At 37.7% G+C, this 23,302-nt stretch overlaps 4 protein-coding genes across 4 annotated transcripts; 2 read left to right on the forward strand and 2 right to left on the reverse strand.

The window, feature by feature from the left end:
* The first annotated feature begins 489 nt into the window (after positions 1-489).
* On the forward strand, positions 490-1,672 carry LOC133736878 (pathogenesis-related thaumatin-like protein 3.5). The gene is made up of 2 exons (XM_062164480.1): positions 490-687; positions 791-1,672. Exons 1-2 carry the CDS (start codon positions 501-503, stop codon positions 1,486-1,488), a joined length of 885 nt encoding a protein of 294 aa, XP_062020464.1. The 5' UTR covers positions 490-500; the 3' UTR covers positions 1,489-1,672.
* Positions 1,673-2,200: 528 nt separating this feature from the next.
* Positions 2,201-8,638, reverse strand: LOC133736877 (uncharacterized). Its single transcript, XM_062164479.1, has 17 exons — positions 8,108-8,638; positions 7,098-7,454; positions 6,850-6,990; positions 6,496-6,628; positions 6,260-6,373; positions 6,090-6,163; positions 5,943-6,017; positions 5,410-5,502; positions 5,213-5,273; positions 4,562-4,894; positions 4,324-4,450; positions 4,105-4,204; positions 3,857-3,926; positions 3,616-3,768; positions 3,407-3,502; positions 2,893-3,218; positions 2,201-2,780 (listed from the first exon to the last, which is right to left on the reverse strand). The coding sequence occupies exons 1-17, from the start codon at positions 8,186-8,188 to the stop codon at positions 2,526-2,528; spliced, it is 2,589 nt and encodes an 862-aa protein (XP_062020463.1). The 5' UTR covers positions 8,189-8,638; the 3' UTR covers positions 2,201-2,525.
* Positions 8,639-10,437: 1,799 nt separating this feature from the next.
* LOC133735908 (uncharacterized) lies at positions 10,438-11,564 on the reverse strand. Its single transcript, XM_062163355.1, has one exon. It carries the CDS (start codon positions 11,246-11,248, stop codon positions 10,721-10,723), a length of 528 nt encoding a protein of 175 aa, XP_062019339.1. The 5' UTR covers positions 11,249-11,564; the 3' UTR covers positions 10,438-10,720.
* A 5,516-nt stretch (positions 11,565-17,080) lies between these two features.
* LOC133737923 (agamous-like MADS-box protein AGL62) lies at positions 17,081-17,746 on the forward strand. The gene has a single exon (XM_062165384.1). It carries the CDS (start codon positions 17,081-17,083, stop codon positions 17,744-17,746), a length of 666 nt encoding a protein of 221 aa, XP_062021368.1.
* The last annotated feature ends 5,556 nt before the right edge of the window (positions 17,747-23,302 follow it).

Genomic DNA, 23,302 nt, shown 5'->3' on the forward strand with positions numbered 1-23,302 from the left:
AGAGTGGGAGGGAGGTGCTGATGTTTGCCACGTTCCCAACTGATCACTCTTCTCTTTTCTGAGATTTCCGATCATCTCCTTCCCTCCTCCCGGAGAGGAGCCGAGGCTGCAGGGAGTCAGCGCCTTACTGGATTCTGTCTCCTCCTCAGTCACGTGACTTTAATCACCTGTAACCATTAGCCGTTAGGGACCTGCATCATGCATAACCTAAGCTTTACTGGATCAAGTGGCTTAATTAATTCATTTGCAATCTAATGGCTTAATTAATTAATTCAGGCACATAACTAAGCAGAATCTGTTACTTCTCTTTTTCACTATCACGTAAATAAAAGTAGACATAACTTGAAAGGAACGCTCAGCAAAAAAAAATTGATTCAAGACGAACTTGTGCACCCGCATATTTAATTTACACGTACCCACTAATCTTTTAGTGGTTCACGGAAAGAGTGGAAAACAATGTTTATGAGCAGGGTGGGTGCAAATCTCTAAATACCTTTTGCATGCATCCAACTATAAATACCTACCAAATCTCCCTCTTCATTCACCAAATCCAACATCAACGATTAACTTCTTCCATCCACGACTACTCTACCATTCTTCTAAGATTCAGTTTCTCTCTAATGGCAATCACCATGACCTCAAACAAGCTCAATCTCTATCTTCTTCCTTTGATCATTGCATCATTAGGTAACCACTCTAATGTTTTTGATTTCATATTACACACCACTTCATACTGATTGCATTGCTTCCTCGATGTATTGATAACTAATTAACTACCTGATTAATGCAGCTACAGCAAACCTAGTTTCCGCAACAGTTTTTACGCTGCAAAACCGATGCCCCTACACAGTCTGGCCCGGCACACTCTCCGGAAACGGCGCCGCAGTTCTCGGCGAAGGCGGTTTCGCCATGTTCCCCGGTGCATTAGTCCAGCTCACAGCCCCGGCCGGCTGGTCCGGCCGCTTCTGGGCCAGAACCGGCTGCAACTTCGACGAAGCCGGTAACGGAAACTGCCTCACCGGAGACTGCGGCTCCCTAAAATGCACCGGCGGCGGCGCACCTCCCGTCACCTTGGCTGAGTTCACCATCGGGTCGAGCGTAACCGACAAGGACTTCTATGACGTCAGCCTCGTCGACGGTTACAACGTCGGCATGGGGCTGAGGGCCACCGGAGGAGACGGCGACTGCCAGTACGCTGGGTGCGTGACGGACTTGAACGCCAACTGCCCGCCCGAGTTGCGGGTCACGGATTCGGGTTCGGGTGTTGTGGTGGCTTGTAAGAGCGCGTGCGAGGCGTTCAACGCGCCTGAGTTTTGCTGCACCGGCGACCACGCCACCCCGCAGACTTGCTCTCCGACTCAGTACTCCGCCATGTTCAAGAGTGCGTGTCCCACGGCGTATAGCTACGCTTATGATGATGCTTCAAGCACCTGTACCTGTACCGGGTCGGATTACTTGATCACATTTTGCCCCACCGGGTCATCGTGAGCTAGGAGGAGGAGGAGGACGAATAATTACTTGGGATTTATTAACTTTACGTAATGATTTGATTAATTAGTTAGTTGACGTAATTTGTTGTGATGCTGTAATCAATATATGATTCGTTTCGTTATGATTCATTTGATCCGTCTCTTGTAGATAGGAAATGGCAACAAACAATTAAGAAGATAGAAAGAATTTTGGCACCTCTAACCATCCACAGATTTAACTAAATTTCATGCTGTTTCGATCTGCATATGCTTGGCTTACTTGCAAAGAGCATGCAAACTTGAGCTTGTTTGAGATCTTTGCACTCAATTTCAAACTAGAGGTATTGAAGCTCCCTCCGATGCATAATATTTCGGCTAAAACTACCTAGATCTGTTGGTAGAGGCTTTTTAACATTGAAATTTTTTTAAGGCTAATAGCTGGAGTTTTAGAGGAAAGGGAGGGATTAGTTTAATTAATCGGCCGTCCATGTCATTTTCTTAATAATCTGTGAATCTTTCCCGACCATTTTGAGTCGTTCTAAAACCAGAAAATGAATTTACTAGTCTGCAACTCACTTTCCAATTGAAAGGTACAATTTTCTCAACTTCAGATGTAGTACTCGTTTAGTTGTTAACTGTTGGCAGATAGAGCAGTGGAAACCCTTCTTTAATCTGGTTCCATGAATACCACAATGAGCAAGAAAAAGAAAAATGCGAGAGATAATACAAAGGGACGCAAAGAAATGCAAGGGCATTTTCTTTCTATTTAATTTCAAGGCCTTCGGCCAAACAAACTGTGCAAACAAGATTTCTTTCCCTTTTTTTTTTTTTTTTTTTTTGGTCCCTGCATTCCTAACATTTCCAATTCTCTCTACAAGTGCCTTTCATCTTTGAAAGCCACAACTCACCTTCCTACCCAACTTTTTTTTAATGATTGTTGGGTAACAGAGGGAACCTACATCTAGGGCTGGCTTTTTTAGGCCAACATTTCCTAAAATGGAAGCCTAAACAATTACAAACAAAAAAATTGAAAAAAAAAAAAAAATTAAACAAAAACTAGAGCTGCCTATTTTTTACAGACATTCCTCTGGAGGAATCATTACTTGAAAACCAACTAAGTAGGCTGCTAGCCCACGATGTTTTCATCTCACTAGACCCAGTGCATTGACCCTCTACTTCATCCTTGCTGCTGAACAGGGTTTGGTCCGAGCAATCAAGTGAAGCTCCACATGCTGAATTATATGATTGACAAGCCGAATAGCATACCCGCAGCCTGTTGTCCCCATCCTTGTCACACTTTTGAATTGAGATCTGGCAATTCATAGTCACTTGGTCAGAATCTTGGTTCTACTCAAATTAGCTAGGAACATGCAATACAGTACTCAAAATACAAAAGGCAGGGAAAGAAGGCAAAGCTACTTACCCAGCAAGCCAGCTGCTTCGCAGTCATATCACAATAGCTGGTGCCAAAGATGCTAAAGAGTTTCCTGGCACCACCAGGGAACAAACGGTGGTAGTTGGGCATCACAACTACATCCTCTAGCTGCTGCAGTATACTTGGTTCACTGGGGGCACAGTGCTGACCAGCACCAGACTTGACATTCTCTAGCACATCTTTGCAAACGTTAAGACTAGAATGAAGCATTGTGCTGTTCTGGCATGAGTAGCCTGCGTAGTCAGAGCAGCGGAATTCACACACTCCATCATCACAGACACCTCCATGAAGGCTGCATTGCTCATCACAGACAGCTGCATACCATATCCAAGCACAATGTTATTAGAGATCAACTAATAACAGCTGTCAAGTACAACACTAGCATTACCATTTTTGTGAGGAAAATAACAATTACTTGATGTGAAAATCAATCTTCACGATGACAAAAAAAAAATTGTTACAAAGGAAAAAAAAAACAACAGACAAGAAAGAAAAGCATTACCAGTGGAGCAATCAATGCCAGTGTACCCATTTCTACATTCACATATCCCGTTAGATAGGCAGTTTCCACGTCCGCTACAGTTGCTGGGACAGGAGCCTGCATAGAACATAAATTCAAAACTATTCTAAGAAGTTGGCAGCTCAGACATTTGTTGAGTGTTGATTGTTGTGTGATGATAATAAAGGGATGGATAGGAACTAGAAGTTTACGTTTGCTACAATCAGAACCATGGAACCCTAGAAAACAGTGGCATCTTCCTTCAACACAGTCGCCATTCAAATTACAAGAATTTGGACATTGCCCTGTCGCGGGAACTATCCCAGTACCACAGAGTTCATGGTATGCCGGGCATATCAATTCACCTAAATAAAGAACATTTGTTAATTAGTGATCAAGGTTGACAAAATAGATATGACAATAAGTAAAAATCAGATAGAACAGCACAATTACCATTAAATCCTGGGAACTGAATTTGTCCACCAGCTTCAGGACATACTTTCCACATCCCATCCACAGCAACCTGAAAACGAATGGAATAATACAACACTGATGAGGAAGAGTACAGGAGAAGAAAAATGAAGCAGGTTTCAAATACAACCCTCGGTTACTTTTGGTTGATAAGTCGATTAGGACACCTGGAGTGCCTTTGATAAATAAACTCATGAAAAAAAAAAACAAATCAAGACTCCGTGACATACCTCTAACGAGTTGTTGACACATCTGTGCTGATAACATCCATTTCCTTGGGTCATAGAACCCCTCACAAACCCAGAACGCACTAATGATGAGGCCATACACCTACAATTGACAAGAATAATCATTAGCAAGATCTAACTGTGTCACTAAATCTAAACATGTCCATCGGAAAGCAATTCTGTCAAAGTGTTAGTAAGGAGTAATCGACTTTGAAATCTTACCTAGAGTTGCTCCCTCGTACTTCACCCAACATTCTGTCAGGTGGTCGTGCACTGTTAGTGTCTGTACATGATCCATCAGAGTAAGCTACGAAATAGGTGCAATAATCAGCCAGCGAAGACTGTCCACCTGCAATGATCATATGTTAACAGAGTTCCATCAAGCGTCAAACCAAGTAATATGTTTGGTAGATATTTTAACGAAGACAATAGAGTAAATTACAAATGCACAATAGCACACCTTTGTTAGCCTGTGGAAAATAGCGTGCCCACTGGGGCAGGTCCCCACTGTAACTTACAATTGGACAGTACCCCTCTGCTTCTCTGTTGTACGTACATCCTGACAATTGTGTTGTGTTGCAATGATATGCCCCTTTCCAGACGTTGCAAGGGGAAGTAACAAACTCAGTTCCTTGGTTGCGACCCCAATCAAGATTGTCTGCCATACTATAATTAGCATGGTACCATCCACTATCTTCTAATAAGGCCAGTGTCATTTTTGAAACCACGGATCTTGTATCCACTGAACCCGTCATAATTTCATTCATTAGAAGTCTTTTTTCCCAGTGTGACCCTACAAACAAGTTATGCAAAGCAAAATCATTATCAAACATCTAAGTGTCACAACTTAATGGTATGAATCAGAAGAAACATCTGCTACAAATCAATGATTAAGAATCTTTCTCTATATCCATCTTTAGCTTCCCTAAACTGTGTTTCAAATATCATTGCTCGTATTATATTTTTATAATACTGTACCGAGTACAGGATGTTGGGTTTTAACCTCTAATACATATGATTGTGTACATTTATGTATTAATACCCTTGTGCGAACACACACGCACAGAAACTTAAGAGTAAATATATGATATATTGTATTCATGTGTGTTACCTGATGTGCCACGCCCTCCCCCATCTTCTAGCTCTAAACCAGTAAAATTCTCAGAGAATGCCTGCGAGAAAATCATTCATCATCCTTTTTTTTTTCCTAGATTTTGGATATCAGCAATTTAAAGCAACATTGTGTATACGTATAGTTTCATAAGCCACGCAAGAAATCCATTCACAAAAAAGAAAGTTGGCCTTTACCGCATAATGATATCGTGAATGCATGACAACCCGTGGAAGCACCACACGGGTTACCATCCGCCCAAGCTTTTCATCCATGACTTGTTCTGTAACCTGCAAATGGATCACAAGTAAGATTTTGATGCCAGAATGTCAATAAACTTTCCACAATCTGGTAACAATGAAGAACAAATATATATCAGTCATTATTAGTCTGAGAGGACAAACAAGGAGGAAAACTTTAAAGCTAGAAGGGAATTATATAAAGCTCCCGTACTCGACACAATTCTTGAGATTGAAATCTCTGAGAAATGTCAGAAGATGAAAGGCTTACACTTGGGATGAAGAAGAACCCTTTTTGCCACATTAAATAGAGGTAAGGGAAAGAAATAACAGCATTTTTTTTTTTGCCAAAACCACCCACAAGAAACACACTAAATGTCTTTCAAATACCAAAACTGGAACTTGCAGTAATGTATAATGTGAAGTTATGAGTTAAAACGAAAATATATATTCCTCTAGGTCATGAAGGAACTCTTTGATGCATTAGTTACCTGACTACGCCGTCTTTTCCTCTCATCCCTAAAATGAGCAAAGGCATGGGGATCAAAACCAAGAACATGCATGACCTGGAAGATTACACAACTAATCAGTAAGAAAGTACATCCCATGTTTTCAAACTTTCAGGAAGGTCAACTGACCTCATGTATTAGAGTAGCAGAAAGCAAAGTTTCTGCTTCAGCTGTCAAATGACGAGGAGCAACATTTACATGTCCTACCCAAGAAAAAAAACAAAAGGAACTGTCAGTCTGATTGTTATAGCAGGCAAGGTACGGCTATCCCATATAAGACAGTGTCAATGAATGAATACCTGCAATCGCACGACCCCATTGATCACGTTCACAAGCCACTGCCCATGCAAGGGTATTACCGGTGGTAGGTCTTGTTGTAACCAGTAGAACGAGGTCTGCTTCAGCAACACCCTCTGGAAAAAGAACAACATCATTGTTACTTAACTACTGTTGTATGTGACAGGAGAAAATTACGACAACCAAGGATCAAGTAGCAATGAGATTGGAGAATAACAGCGAATTTGCACATAGTTACCTTCAACATATTCACGTGGCAGCTGTACGCCCCCATCTTGACCGCATGCTGAATATCCACTCAACCGCAAGTTCCCTCTCACAGGTTCAACAGCTAAGGCTCTCCTGAACCAGTCTGCTGTCTGTCCTAGAGCCTGCATTCAAATACCTCTACAAATCAGTTTCATGCAAATTTAAATTTACCTGGCATGAGTTTATCAACACTCTTAAAGTCATAAATATTGTTCACATTATATTTACTATGAACTAACATTCAAATGTTTGCCAAGCAAAACTCACACTTAACACAGTTACATGAAGTAAGAGTTTGCCGAAATAAGACTAGAGAACTAACAAAGTACAGTAACATTCTAACCTTTCTAAGGCGTTGCCTTTTGTCCTTCCCAGCTATATCGTCCAAAGTGCAGTTATACCAGCAGTCACCAGAAACTGGAGGATCCCCATGAGGATTACAGGAAGGAGAGCCAGAAAGATAACCAATAGGAGGCTCACCAAGCTGATAAGAGAGGGAGGAGTTGAAAGAAGAAAGCAATTTCTATATCAGTTACACGTAGCTGTGGACCACGAATACAATTAGAGTTACCAATTTAATCCAAAACTCACCTTCACAATATCCCCGACATTCCGACAGTCCCTATCAGGCGAGTGACCAACAGCATCATAATTTAGAAAAATTCTAATGGGCAGTTTTGCATCCTTCTGCTGTACAGACTGCTTTGAAATTCCAAGCAATGCCCTACCCTTTTGGTGAAGGGGTTTTGAGATACCAGAAGCCTCATACACCTGTGGAGTAACAGTGTACACCTTGCGACCAGGTCGCCTTCGTTGTTTGAGTATCTGGTCATGGATGCAGGAGTGAGAAACAATGTTCTCTGACGACCTCTCCGGGCCTTGCCCTCCCAGTATGATCTCTTGAGATTGTGCATTAGTAGCTTCCAACCATGTAAATAGCAATACAATCTGAAGCAAAGAGACTCATATGAAAAACTAGGCAACTCTAACACCAGAAGTTTCAAAACAAAATAAATGCCCCAATTATTGGAGACAACCATTCTATACATCATTTCGCAGAAGCTAATACGACACATCAAATGCAAATCCCATCAACTGAATCTATAACACAAAAGGGAATGCCACAGTATGGCCTAGCTTCAACCCAAATCTGCTTCAAAATCAACAACCCTGAACACAATCTCTTCACCAAACGCCCAAACCCAACCCACGGATCATCTAATGCTCTCAATATTCAAAACAAGAAAAACTAAAGGCAGAAGCTTTCGCCCTCAAGCACTAATTAACAGTCTACCCAAAAAGGAAAGTAGAAAGTTTTGGAAGAAATAGCTTTGGAAAGTAAACAGCTGCTTACTAAAAACAGCTGCTTCCCTGAACCATTTCAAAGTAGGAAAACCCTAACCTACTGTTTGCTACCCCAGAAAAAGATATGAAATTAGATACCTGACAACTCACTGTAGTCCCCAAATCCCAAATTTCTCAGCAACCAAAACACAAACCCAGAGCCCTAACACTAAAATTTCCAAGCCAAAGACCAAAACTTGAACCCCCAAATCTTCTTCTAAACAGAACAAAAAGCTGTGGTGAGGGTGAGAGCTCACCTCGAGGACAACGACGGCGAGTCGCAGCTTAGAGCCGAATCTGAGAGCGAGACATGGAGTACACCGTAACATTGCCTCCATGAAATGTGGACAACAGCTCTAACAACACAAAGCGCATCGATTCCATCAAATCGCCGGTGATTTTCCGATCGGCTTTAAAACCCAGAAAAATCGCTGGCTCTTCTGCATTTCCAAAATCTCTCTATAATTTAATCCCCAGAATATAAATATTTTCTCCTATTGAAAGAAGAAAATATGAAAGAGAGACCCTTTCCTCTTCTTCGATTTGAGAGAGAGAGAGTTTAATAACAATGATAATAAAACAAAGAAAAAAATGCTAGTTTGTTGCGTAGACTGATTCAAACAGAGAGCTCCTAATGCCTCGTATGGTCGCTGTAGCTTTGTTCTGCGAATCAGTGACAGTGAAGCTGAAGAAGAAGAAGAAGAAGAAGAAGGACCCCAAAATCATATGGATTGGGTGGGGTGGGTACAGCTGATCGATTTTATTAATCTTCTGCTTTCAGATTTTTTATTAATCCTCGCTTACCAAAAAAATAAATTTTTTTTTTTTTTCTGAAGCAGGAAAAGCTGGATATAGAGGGGAATGACCTCCGTTTTGGGTCAAATTACATTAAGCCCATTGAACGTTGGTAATCGAATCCCTCCCCATAATTCGCAGTTAAGGCTGTTTTAACTTTTAATAATTCAAAGATTGAAAATAATTGGAAAATTTGAGAAAATTCATAGTGATATGAATTGGTTTTATTGCTTTGATAATGTTTCCAGGGGATGAGGTCCATGACTCATCAGTCATGGCGTGGCGGTTCACCACCGCAGTATGAAGATTAAACAAATGAAATTAATTCATCTTTTCTTGAATCATGCATGAATTAATTATGATGTTCATTTTTTGACCCTACTCATTGGATATGACAAATTGATACAGGGTCAGCAGTGTATTAAGGAAAAGAGATTTTTTTTTTTTTTTTTTTCCTGGTCATTGGCCAGTTGGCATCCAAATCCTCATGGCCCTTATGATTTAACCACAATCCAAAAAAATTTGCAACCTTGACAAATTCACATCAAGAATGTACACATAAAATACATTCGATCTGTTCATGAGATGTAATATAATCTTTATCAATAAAAAATTCTTTCATTCTCCTAAGAAAAAAAAAACCTCGTACGTACAAAATATATATAAATATATACATGGATGAATCATGTTGATAGGCAATTAGGCATTGGCGGTCAAGAGTCATTTACCGTTTAATACGTAAGAAATAAATTCTGGCTTTAATTCTTTTTTTATTTATTTATTTTGGACGACAGTGTATCTCTCCACCCCACCATACCGCTGATGTCAGTGAGATTTGAACTCATAACCTCCAAAGTATTAGTTAGGCTAGCTAACCAACAAGGCAACAAGTCACGGCTCACCTACAAATTATTGATATTAATTCAAATACATTCTATCACTGTATAATCAATTAAAATCAGGTTTACTCACCTAAGTGACAGTTTTAGGGGACTGTGAGGGACAAATGCATCTCAACCACATGTATTAAATATAAAAGCATAAATTATAACAACTTCAAATTGTGTATTTATTTTCAACTGTTAGATTCACTTGTCTCTCACAATCCTTTAAAAACTATCTCTTAGGTGAGCAGACCTTCAATTAAAATACCAATAGACATTTGAACTAGTGGATATATTCCCATCATGATTCATGATTATTATTAGCGTATATTTGCTTAAAAGTATTTCAGTATGCAATTTCTTTTGGTTGCATAATGAAGGGGTGTATAAAATGAGGTTTTGTTTGGCTCCTCCAGTTTTAATGTTTTATCACTTTATGTTGTCAATTTCTTTGTTTTTTAAGTCTTTAACTATAGTGTGAGCATGGTAAATGATAATTAATGAATATACAGTTTGGAGCAAGAGGCAAAACATTCTGTCAATTCTCTGCAGGCATATGCAGTAGTATGTTTTTTACAGTCGCAATATATATATGCACCAGATAAACCCTAATTCAAATTTTTTATTTATATATAGGCATATTAAGCACCTCCAATTCCTGAAAAGATCCACATGTAAACCCCGAGCCCATTTCTGCGCCAACCCGCCACAGACGGATCAATTATTGATTTATTTCTTTAAGTTGTTATATATCCGGCTGATAATTAATTTCATAAATAACAGAGTTTACGTTAATTGACCTCAGAATTATTATACATGTGCATGGGCATGCCTATAGTGATACACAAATTAAGACCGGTCGACAAATGATGATGATGATGATGATCAATCTCATGGATCCAAAAAAATTTATGAATGTGATGGATGTCCTCGCTAGGGCTAGGCAGCAGGTTTCTTGGGAACAAAATAAGGAGGTCGATCGGACCCACTCAACTTAACTCCTATCCAGTTTTCTATAGGGGGGTGAAATTTGCACACCCCTAATTACAAATGGCACATCCTTTCATTTTTTTAATACTATTTCCTCTAACAACTTTTTACTCTTCTTAAAATACCCTAAACTCATTTTTTTTTTCCTGTTTGGGCCCTCTCTCTCTCTCTCTCTCTTCTCCAAAACCACGACCATCTCCTCTATTTCCTCTCTTGTTTCGGTACCTTGACACCGCCACCGTCAAGGCCTTCAGCCCGGCCACCGTCGCCAACCTCGGCCCCGGCTTTGACTTCATCAGATGCGCCGTCGACGGCCTCGGCGACTTCGTCTCCCTCACCGTCGATCCCCAAGTCCTCCCCGGAGAGATCTCCATTTCCGAGATCTCCGGCGACCACAACTCCAAGAAGCTGAGCAAGAACCCCATCTGGAACTGCCCCGGGATCGCCGCCATTGAGGTCATGAAGATGCTCGGCGTCCGCTCCGTCGACCTCTCCCTCTCTCTCCAGAAGGGCCTGCCTTTGGGAAGCGGGCTCGGATCCAGCGCCGCGGCCGCCGTCGTCCCTGTCAACGAGATTTTCGGTGGGAAGCTGGGGGTTGAAGCGCCGGTGCACGCGGGGCTCAGATCGGAGGAGAAGGTCTCCGGTTATCACGCTGATCTCGATCATCTTTCCAGCCTTGACCCAACGACTGAGAATTCTTCTCAGTCCGACTTCGAGTCTTGCAAACATTCCTGCCTCCGGACTCCAAAAAAAAAATTGCTGAGGGCAGAAAGAGAGCTGGAAAACTGATTGGGAAGTGTATGTTGATACTCATCCAAGTTCTAACTAGCTTGGGCTCCTACATGGAGAAGATACAGATAATATGGTCGTGGTTTTGGAGGAGAGAGAGAGAGAGGGCCCAAAAAGAAAAAAAGAAAAAATCTGAGTTTAGGGTATTTTAGGAAGAGTAAAAAGTTGTTAGATGAAATATTATTAAAATAATATAAGGGTGTGCCATTTGTAATTAGGGGTGTGCAAATTTCACCCCCTTTTCTATATTATAAACACTAGGAAATGCAGAAATTAATTAATAGATTCTTATCCTCAATTAAGCTGGGAAGTAAGATTTTGTTTTTGTTTCCGGAGCATTAGAGTTGGATAAGAATTAGATAGAAGAGAGTTAGTACGTAATAGAGTAGTGTATGTGCTCTTTAGAATACGCTCGAGTCGATCATAAAATTAAAAAGAATGTATTGTAAATTGTTGTAGGATACAATAATTTTATTATTCGAGTTGTAAGCAATTAAGCACGTCCAGAATAACGTATTATTCTGGACATGCTTAGTTGCTTACAACTCGAATAATAAAATTATTGTTCTTTTAACGAAGTTTTATTGAAGAAAAAAAAATGTCTTTTTACTTGATAAAAAGTTAATTGCCATTTGATAGTTTGTCGAAGAGTGACTAAGAGATCATAATGCAAATAGACAGATGCATTTTTAGTGCTTGCTCTGAATATTTATTCCCGAGCTACATATCAGCAGTGGGGTTTAACTCTTGACCCATATTTTGACCAAAAAAAAAAAAAACTCTTGACCCATACTCTCATTAACTTGATCAGTACCTTTGCCTCTAGTTACTTTATTGGGCTACATACTGATTACTACCCTGTAGTTTGAGTCCAAAATCAATTCAGTCCCTCAACTTTTAATTTCATCAAAAACACCTATGCACCTTCAATTTTGATCTAATAGGTCTAATTTGTTAGTTTTCTGACAATTGAGTTATTTAACTTGTTAACGTGACTCATATATGGCCTATGTTTTATGATGTGGTGTCGAGATGACCTGCATAGTCAATTTAGGAGTGAGTTCTACTATTAAAAATAAATAGTTTTTCAACAAATAATCCAACTATAACTTGAACTCATAACAGAATATTAACGAATTGGACCTATTAGATCAAAATTGAAAGTGCAGGGGCGTTTTTGATGAAATTAGAAGTCCAGAGACTAAATTTATTTTAAACCTAAACCACATGGTAGTAACCAATATTTAGCCCTACTTTATTTCACAATGTTTTATTGATCTGGATAGTGCTAGTAACCTAACAATTGTATATTTGAATTGCTATCTCATTTCTTTAATGCAAAATTTTATAATCGCAAACGTACCAATTATTTGCGATTTTACATATAATGCTTATATAAATTTGGCCACCGTATGGGCAACCGATTTTCAATCGGTTAAGAATTTCAAATTTTTGGATTTCAAGCCATTACTGGCTATATAGTGAACTACCAACTTTAAGTTTTGGTAAATATTATGTTACCTTTTTATGTACTTTGAGATATATCTACTATCCAACGTTATTGTCATCTTCAGTACTTTGTCAATGATATATAAGCCAAAGCAAAAGGAATGGGCAAATTGAAAAGTACAATTGACTGATCGTATCGATCTTGCCATAGAGGCACGTATATGTGTTTCAGTGTTTGCCAGGCACGGAACGAGGAATGTCATAGTACGTAGGTGTTGGTTTGGAATAATTCTCAGATTATCTGAATTAATGGGATGGAATCATGGAAGAAGTAAAACAAAGAGAACCTCTGACTTGAAGTACAAGAAACAAGGTAGGAATGAATTAGTTTCTTTGGGCAATCGCATTCAAATATTAGAGAAATATTTATGGAATGAGACAGGTAGTTAGGTTTGGTATATATGATGGCTGACCTACATCATCTCACCTTAAGCATATATACTTATTTAAATTCTTGATTCTTTGACCCTGTTTGCCTTTTGTATATTATAATTAGCGCTTAATTAGGAGGTCTCCTTGAGTATTTTATGATGTGAGGATTGAGGAGCAAAAACTAATCCATCATTGTCTCCAAAGGCGCTTGCTTACCGATATTATAATTAGTTAATTAGAAACCAGCTCATCCAACCCAATTACATATTGGAAACTAAATATAATGTTCTGTTTGTATCGGGTGTTGATCCAGGACTGTAAAACCCGAACGGCAAGGATATGTTCCAAGTTGTTTAACAAAAAAATTAAAGAAATATAATGGTGCAAAATTTCCCTTTTCAAAAATTAGGTAGGTCGATCTACTGCCCTGGCCTAATCTATAGCGAGCTAATTAAGCTAACTCAAATTAGACTATTATATATCACATGCATATCTATCAAAGTGATGGTGCTTCAATTCTAAACAATCTATACGCACATTTAGTTAAGTTTTACGATATTTATTATAGATGGTCTAATTTTATCCGATTACTATGATAGAATTGGGTGGATTTGAATCAGAAGTCGTCGGAACAAAAGCCAACTAGCTCGATTACTATTATGATCAGGAGGAGGTAATGGGTGGACTTTGGAAGTATGAAAGTGTGGCTTTAAGAAGCTTACTAATTAGGTTAAGAATACAACTACATTTAGAACCAAAAAAAGAAAGAAACAAAGAAGAAGAAATAAAAAGATTCTTTTTACATGTCGTCCATCTTATTTCAACCAAAATGCATGATTGGCATATTTAGTAGGGATCATATGGCTTCTGTGTGTATAATGAAAAAGGTTAGGTCATGGAATCTATGTTTTGATCTAAGAATTCTCTCTCTCTCGAGGCGTAATGATATAGAAGTCCACCCATGCGGAAAAAGTTGAACAATTAGCAACTATGTATGATTTTAAAATTGCATGTTGGTGAGGTTAAACAAAACAAAGCAATGCAATTGGGTCGTTCAATAATCAATATCATTTTCTGCTGCTCTGGGAAACACCGCATCACTTTTGATCTTGGAGATCTACTTACTGATTATTAGGTTATCAAACCATACAACCCCAATAATTTTCTTTGTTCCCCCCCCCCCCCCTGTCCAGTGTCCAGATCGAAGTATGTTTCTCTCTTACCTCATCTGTAGGCGTTAATTAGGTAACTCGCCTATTTGTTGCATATATGTGCCAGATGTCCTCGTTGTTCATCTCCATGTATGCTGATATATATAGCATGTGGCAATACATATAGGTGTACGCACGACACTAAACTACTAAGAAATTAGCGACACAAATTAAACCAATCTATAAAATAAGGTTTGATCGATCGGCTACATATGTGTTTGGTGTCAGATATGTAAGATTAGGTTAAATCATATTGTAGCTAAACAACAGAACAGAAGCCAAGCTATTAAGCTATATATATATACTACAAGTGGTGAGGTGATGGAATCGTTGAGATGATGTGTATATAATTGATAAAGATTACAAACAGAAAAATACATGCATACATGGAGCTCAGTTAGCTAATCCGACTGTTGTGTTGCTGCCAAACTCTGACTTGAAAAATTCCTAATCGACCGAGCTAGCTAGATCTTCAAGTCAGAGTTTGGCAGCAACACAACAGTCGGATTAGCTAACTGAGCTCCATGTATGCATGTATTTTTCTCAGAGACTGATATATGATGGCATGATGCATATACGCCGACCACTGCCTTTCTTTGATACCAGATTAAAGCCATCACGTAGGCTTGTTTTAACTTAATGGGGAATCAGATCATCATCGAGTACAAATTATGTAATCAATTTTGTGTACCTGCGATAGTGCATTATATATCATTCATCATGGACCAATACATAGCTAGCTAGGAAAAGAAAGACAAAAACTAAAAGGCGTTAGACAACTACTGTCCTTGAAGACTGGTATATATGGAGGTAGCTAGGTCTGATGTGATCGATCAGCAATTCTGCATGCAAAAGTAGAACGGTAGAACCAGAACAAGGCTGTGTCCGTATCTGTCCAAGCGCGTGACAACTAAGAATGGGAAATCATCCTCTAATTCGTTTTTTGTCAATTTATTACGTATACATATGACCGGTATATATATTAGTCAATAACAGACTTCATAGTTTACATCTATATACATCTCCTGGTCAATACCATACTTAATCATGGAGCAGGTGAGTTTAATTTGCAACACTAAATACCTTTTGCAATAATTCATAGAAGCTTCAACCCGATCATCAAGTCTTGCATCACGTCCATTCACAATGATGGAAGGATCCCCACTTTAGAAGTTAATTAGAGTGCGCACCTAATAATGCGAATTAAAATCTTCTAGACCTTAGTAAAATTAGTTGTATTAGTGTATTACAAATTATTAGTGTATTACAAATTCAAACCTAGTTCAAACTGAGCGGACCAAATCCCTTCAAAAAAAAAAAAAAACTGAACGGAAGCATTCACCAAATATGAAACAAAGACACCAGTGTTCCATGAATTAATTAGGTGTCTCTAATCCTACTCAAGGTCACGGCTCACACACGGACAGGGTAAAGTGGGTACCAAACCACACCAAATCCCAACCATAGTGGGCAAGGAGGAGGCCCATAAAAAGATCGTTGGAACATCGTTGTCTTTGAAGAGACAGTAATGAGTGATTGGCCATGTGGAATTGATTCTAACACTCCAATAGTGAGTAGTGTAGTCCAGTCCCTAGCCCTACTCACGGGGACTCGGGGTCACCTTCTCTTCTCTGCTTTGCTCCACTCCACTCCACCTTCACCTCTCCCTCCCTCTGTTCTAGATTCTATAATCTCCAACGAAGGAGAAAATGAAGACGAGTGGACGACCAACACAAATTCAACCTTTTTTTTGTTTGGTGAATAACACAAATTCAACATAACTTAAAAAGATTTTAAATCTTTCCTGGGCTTTGTTTACTCACAGCCCACTAGTTATGACGGGCTTTTACGAACTTTAAAAGCCCCGGAAGGTGATGCTGTCACTAGAAAGTAGAGACTACCAAGTGGGCCTATATTCAACCTGCTAGTTTTGTTCGTCGATCAATGTTGCATTGTGGGATCCTGGGCCCATGAGAGAGGTGGGTTAGAAGTTAGAACACTAGAAGTTTATTTTATTTTATTTTTATTTTTTATTTTATTTTTTTTTTTTTCCTAAAGTTAGAACACTAGAAGTTTATCAATACTCGGCATCCATCGAATATCAATTTATTACCAAAGCTGTCACAAGCTCAGATTAATTTTGTTAATTAACTTAAGTTCAGGAAGTTGATATGATATATAATCAAATGAAATCTTTCTAATTAATTAGCTTGAGATAATGTGATCCTATGCATCAATACGTACTTTAATATATATCTCATTATTACACCGATACAGTAAATCTTTATTATTTATATTCCTAAAACGTGTAGGAATGATTGTCTCAATATTCCTAATTTTTTGCTACAAACAGTTGATTACTATTATTTGGCTTAGAAAATTGTAGATTTTTATATAGTACTGATCGATTGTGAAGAGTTTCAAATAGAAATTACGCCAAAAACCATAGTAATGGGCAAAATTTTGCATGTATAATTATTTATTGATATCAATTGGTTAATACAGCCTTCTCATTTGGTATTAGAATCTCTTACCAAGATTTTTGGGTAATTGAGAAAATCAAGTATCGTCATTTTTATGTAATAGCCAAGATTTTAGGCCAATCAAAAAACTAAAATTGTATATATATACTCGATTCATCCGTGTAGAATTAGCTTTGTAATCATTTGTGATAGACGCCATGCCCAAGAAAACCCAAGGCCGGAAGAAAATCGAGATCAAGCGGATAGAGAATTCGAGCAATAAACAAGTCACCTTCTCAAAGCGCCGCGCCGGCATATTCAAGAAGGCTGGCGAGTTAAGCGTGCTATGTGGCGCGCACATGGCAGTCATCGTGTTCTCTAGTGCCAACAAGGTGTTCTGTTATGGGCACCCAGACATCCATGCAGTGATTGAGAGCTATCAAAATGGGCTCAACTCTGTAGTCGGAGTTGATGATAAGGCCCAGGAGGTTCTCATGGCGGAGTACAACAAAGAGTGCGAGGAGAAGCATAAGGAGGAAGACGAGTTGAAGAAGAAGATGGCGGAGACAAAAGCCAAGGCAAATGAGAAGAAGATGATGATGGAAAGAAGCACAAGCAGGAATCAGGTGCGTGGGGGATTTTGGTGGGATGAGCCGGTGGATTTCGTCATGCTGGAAGAGCGAGAGAGGGAGCAGTACATGATGGCATTGGAAACCTTGAGGAACAAGGTAGCTGATAAGGCTCATCACAAGAAGATTTTGAGTGGAACTATTGCCGGGACATCAGTTCCGGCTGTTCATCGACTTAATCATATGATGACACCCAATAATTGTTTTGGTACTGGTTTCGGTGATCAATATGGGAACCATGGTTTTGGAATTTAGGTAGGTTTATGTTGTTCATTTTGAAAGAATCTCTGAGATTTAGTATAATAATTCAATTGAAAATACCTCTTTGCTTGTGGTTTTCATTATCTCAGACTCTTAGAGCGTAATATGTTAATTTTATGTTTTTATGTATAAATTATTGAGAATTTTTTATATGGCGGAGCGATGGTTAGGCCACCATGACTCTTATACGCTAGAATTTCAACAATGGACCAAGAAGGAAGAAGGAAGAAACATAGAGGAAAAGAAAGGCAGACCCGTCCTCAGTTCAAAAAAAAAAAAAAATTATATTCTCTTTTGATTTTACGATAATAGAGGTCAATAGTAGTAATTAAGGTTGTAATTTTGATAATGCTTCGATGTTCCAAGCCTAAGTCATAAAATTGATGACATAACAAATTATTGTAAAAGTGGTAGTCAAGTTGTAATTAGTGTTAATATTTCAATATAACAAGTTTGAGAACCGTTTTACCAATAAAATTATGAATTGTGGTAAAAAGTGGTAATTTTAATACTTCACTATTACAAGTTTTCAAAACTACTTTACTAATAAAACAGCGAATGTGTTGCTATAATGGTAAAACTTCATATATTTAAGTAAATTTGCGGTGAGTCCTTATGGTGTAATAAAGTTGTCTATTTTGAAACTACTGTCCTAGAAGAGTTATTTACTTAGGGGGGTGTATTGTATTTGGATTTGTGCAGACTTTCTGAAAAATCCACAGACTCTTTAAAAAGTTGATAGACTGTTATGGATTTCTTAAATAGAAAATTACATAGTAGCACATGACCAAAGATGTAAACACAAAAAACCTACCTTCAAATAGATTTATACAAATAAGGACATGAGCCCAAGCCCAAAAGTCAAATGATGCAAGCCTGACTCCCAAACTTAATGCAAAATGACCAAAATGCTCGAGTTTCATCACAATTTACGGACATTGCCACTGACTCCTATTTACTGGCATTTTCTTCTTCCTCTCCTATTTACGGGCTTTTTCTTCTTCCTCTGCAACTCAGGATCAGCCAGATCCCAAGAAGAAGATTGACCTAGACCCAGAAGCACCCTTCTCCTTCTTCAAATCCCTGTTGTTGTAAAATCATAATTTCCCTCCTCGGCGTTTTTGGACCCTCACATTAGGTTCCTCTGGGAGCTTCGTGCTCACCGAATTCAGAGGCCAACATCCACGGTGCGTTGCGGTCTTTGAAGAAGAGCTTCTTCAGTGGCGGCCTTAGAGACGAAGAAGAAAAAGCCTATTTTTGGTGGGAAGAATCACCGTCATAGGCGTCTGCGAAGAGGAGATCTTGGTTGAAAATCGGATACACTGGCCAGATCTGGCCGTCTTGGAACAAGTCGTCAACGGAAATCGGCGATCCGTCGGGGAGGGAGGGAGTGGTCTGGCTCTGCTCCTCCACCGCTTTATCTTGATTTCATTTTATTTTATTTTGGATTTATTTGCTTTTTAGGTTTTGATTGATTTGAAGTTTTTTTAGCATTGCTAAATTTGTAGAGGTCTTGATGGTTGCTGGGTTCTTTGATGTTGATGATTAGGTAGGTGATTTTAGCAATTAGTGATTTGGCTTTGTGCTTGTTTGAGATTTTCAATTCGTGATTTCGTAGTTGTAATTGTAACCAATATGAGGGTTAAGTTTCAAACATCCAAATTTACGGCTCTTTCATACTCGTATTTTTATAAGATATTGTATCATATAGGTTCGTAGTATTCCTAGGCCAAGAGCCAGACTGATTCGACCTTGTATTAGAAATCTGAGCCATATTTGTCCTAGTATTAGTAACTATGGTGGATTTATATCCGTTGCGAAAATCGTAGCTGGATATTACATAACATCAATGACTAGGTATTATTTGGTGAACTGAGTTTTATCTGTTTTTATGTATCATTGTGCGTGTCTGCACCCAATATCCCATTGCTACTTCATTTGGCAAACTAAAAACTATTATTAAGTTATTGGATACCACATGCAACACTGTTATTAAGAAAAAGAAAATGTAGCAGAACATGAGTACAAGTGCAGTAGCAGAATTAGACGAGTATGAGTGCAGTAGCAGGATTAGGCGATGACAAGTGCAGTAGCAGAACACGAGTACAACTGCAGTAGCAGAACTGGACGAGTATAAGTGCAGCAAGTGCAGTAGCAGGATTAGGCGATTACGAGTGCAGTAGCAGGATTAGGCGATTACGAGTGCAGTAGCAGGACACGAGTAGCAGAACTGGACGAGTATGAGTGCAGCGAGTGCAGTAGCAGGATTGGACAAGTGCAGTAGCAGGATTAGGCGATCACAAGTGCAGTAGCAGGACTCGAGTAGCAGAACTGGACGAGTATGAGTGCAGTAGAAGGATTAGGCGATCACGAGTGCAGTAGCAGGATTAGGCGATCACGAGTGCAGTAGCAGAACACGAGTAGCAGAACTGGACGAGTATGAGTGCAGTAGCATGATTAGGCGATCACGAGTGCAGTAGTAGCAGAACTGGACGAGAATGAATGCATCGAGTGCAGTAGCAGGATTGGACAGTGCAGTAGCAGGATTAAGCGATCACGAGTGCAGTAGCAGGATTAGGCGATCACGAGTGCAGTAGCAGAACTGGACAAGTATGAGTGCAGTAACAGGATTAGGCCATGAGATAAGAGTAGTAGGAGAGTGAGGTTTTGTGAAGTAACATAAAGGGATTATTCTCAAGAAAAAAGAGAGTAAAATAAACGGATTGTTCTCAGAAGAAAAAAAATTAACATGGATTATTCTCAGAAAAAAAAAAAAAAAAAAAAAGAGTAACATAAACGGATTGTTCTTAAAAAAAGAAAAAGTAACATAAACAAATTGTTCTCAAAAAAAAAAAGAAAAAAGTAACATAAATGAATTATTCTCAGAAAAAAAAATAACATAAATTGATTATTCTAAAAAAAAAGTAACATAAAAGGATTAAAAGTAAAAAAAAATAGTTAAAGATAAAAAAATAAATTAAATCATGACATGTGGCAAGTAGAGAGCAGATTGTCCTTATTTGTAAAATTTAATCCTTGTAAAGAGATTAGAAGTCAAAAGAAGTAGTTAAGGATAAAAAAGTAAATAAACTCATGACATGTGGCAAGTGGAGAGCACATTGTCCTTATTTGTAAGATTTAGTCCTTATATGTTTAATTTAATCTTTAGTGGATGTATTTGTTAAGTCATCTTTTGTCAATAACTTATATGTAATTTGTTATTTCTTAAAACCATTGATTTTAGCAACAGACTTTTATTGATTCATGAAAATCTATATACTTTATTATGAATGACTTCTACAGATTTCCTAGGATGTACAAAATATAAAAAAAAAATATAAAAAAATAAAACAAATGCAGCCCAAACACAAAACAAAATAATAACTTGTTGTCTCTTCAATGCTTCAGTATCTTCTAATAGAAATTGACTCAAATAAATGATTGTTAATCTGTCTAGCGAGTTTGTTCTCATTCCTAATCTCCCAACAACATAAATATACAATATAGATCACTTGATGTTTATAGTTAATTATTCTCATCAATTTTGTTTTCGCCGATTAACATATATTGTAGCAATATTGGTCAATGTCTTGATCTATAATCAATCAATTGAAATTCAATTGTTCAACCCTTTTTTGAACCATAATATAAATTCAAATTAATGAGAATAATTAATTAATAAGATAAAATTTAGTATGGTTCAAGGTCTTAGGGTTAGACCACAATATTTGAGTTTTAGGGTTTCATAAATCATTTTTATTGCTATTAGGGTTCGAAGTATCACAATTGAAAAAAAATAAAATAAAAAAATAATAAAAAATCACATTCAACAACTACAATGAACATGTTCGGTATCAAAAAAGGTTGATATCATAAAAGATTAAAAATTAAGAAAGAGAGATGATGAAGGACAAACTTGTTCGTGCGTAGAGAGAAGAACTTTGATAGACCATTTTTTTTTTTTGAAGAGGAAACTTTGATAGACTTTTTGAAATCTTTGGTCTGGAGGCTGGAAAATTATTGGAGTTTGGTATGTATAGTTAACACTACAAAGTCCATGATTATCCATGATTTTCTAATTCCATAAGTATGAATGATATTTTGAATACCTCTATACTTTTATTCATTTTTAAAAGTCTTAATTGAATACCCCTAGATTTTGGTGGAATTCATGAAATCTTTAAAAATCCTAATTGAATACCTCAAGACTTTCATGGACTGTTAAAAGTCTATATTGAATACACCCAGACTTTTAAATTCCATAGATTTCTTTAAAAGTTCCACTAATTCCATATACAATACACTTATTTGACAATGTTTTTTTTCTAGATTTTACAGCAATTGAGGTCCAAAGTAATAACCAAGGTTGTATTTGTGGTAATTCTTCAATATTACAAGTCTGAGAACCATTTGACCGATGAGACAACGAATTGTTGTAGAAATAGTAGTCAAGCTCTTATTTGTGGTAATTTTTTATATTACAAGTCTGAGAACCATTTTACTAATGTGACAACGAATTGCTATCAAAGTGATAAAACTTTATGTAATATTGTAAATGAGGCGCGAGTCCTTAATTGTGTATTAAAGTTCTCTATTTTGTAATTAATACTTTTCTTGTGTAAATCTCATCATCCATGAGATAATTACTCGTTTGACAATGCATTTTACTATAAATTACAACAATTGAGGTATAAAGTGGTAATTATGGTTGTTTTGATGATAATTACTTCAAATATGATTTCATTTACAAAAAAAAGGATCAATTTACCAATGCTACAACAAATGTTTTGTTTATATGGTAAATAATCATATTAGACCTAAAACTTTTCAAGTCCTTATTCTTGTAATCCAGTTGTTATTTTTGTAACTAGAGTCTTTTCTTTTGCAAATTATATCATCTATGAGACATTTTACAACAAACGACCACATTGGACCTATTTAGTGATAATTATAGTTGTAATCAAAGTAATTACTATATTTATGATCTTCATTACAAGTTTTTGAACGATTTACATATAAAACAATAAATGAGTACTTAATATGGTAATTTTTTTTTAAGTACACATGTCAAATTATAAGTGGATAACTTGTTGACCTGTACAACAAGTTCACCAACTAATTTAATTTAATATATATTTATTAAAAAGTTGATGTATGACAAACATCAACATACCTTAGACTTCCCCTATTGTTTTCATGAGGCCAGGGAGCGAAAGAGATTGTTTTCTTACTGCTTTATATATATATATATATACAGGGCTTCTTAGGTGCGGATTTTCGGTTTGTACCCACTTTTCGATCACATTTTCATATCTTAACCGTTCAGTTTTTAGGTCCTAATGTATAGATCACCTCTGCAAAATTTCAGCCAATTTGGTGATCGTTAAGGCATTCAAAACTGTAAATTACAACAATATATACGAACGGTTCCGGTTCGACAGATTCGGTTCATTCGTGTAAATTGCAATTTTGGATGCCTTAACGATCACCAAATTGGCTGAAATTTTGTAGAGATGATCTATACATTAGGACCTAAAAACTGAACGGTTA

The sequence above is a fragment of the Rosa rugosa genome, chromosome 3 (assembly GCF_958449725.1).
Source record: "Rosa rugosa chromosome 3, drRosRugo1.1, whole genome shotgun sequence".
Lineage (NCBI taxonomy): Eukaryota > Viridiplantae > Streptophyta > Magnoliopsida > Rosales > Rosaceae > Rosa > Rosa rugosa.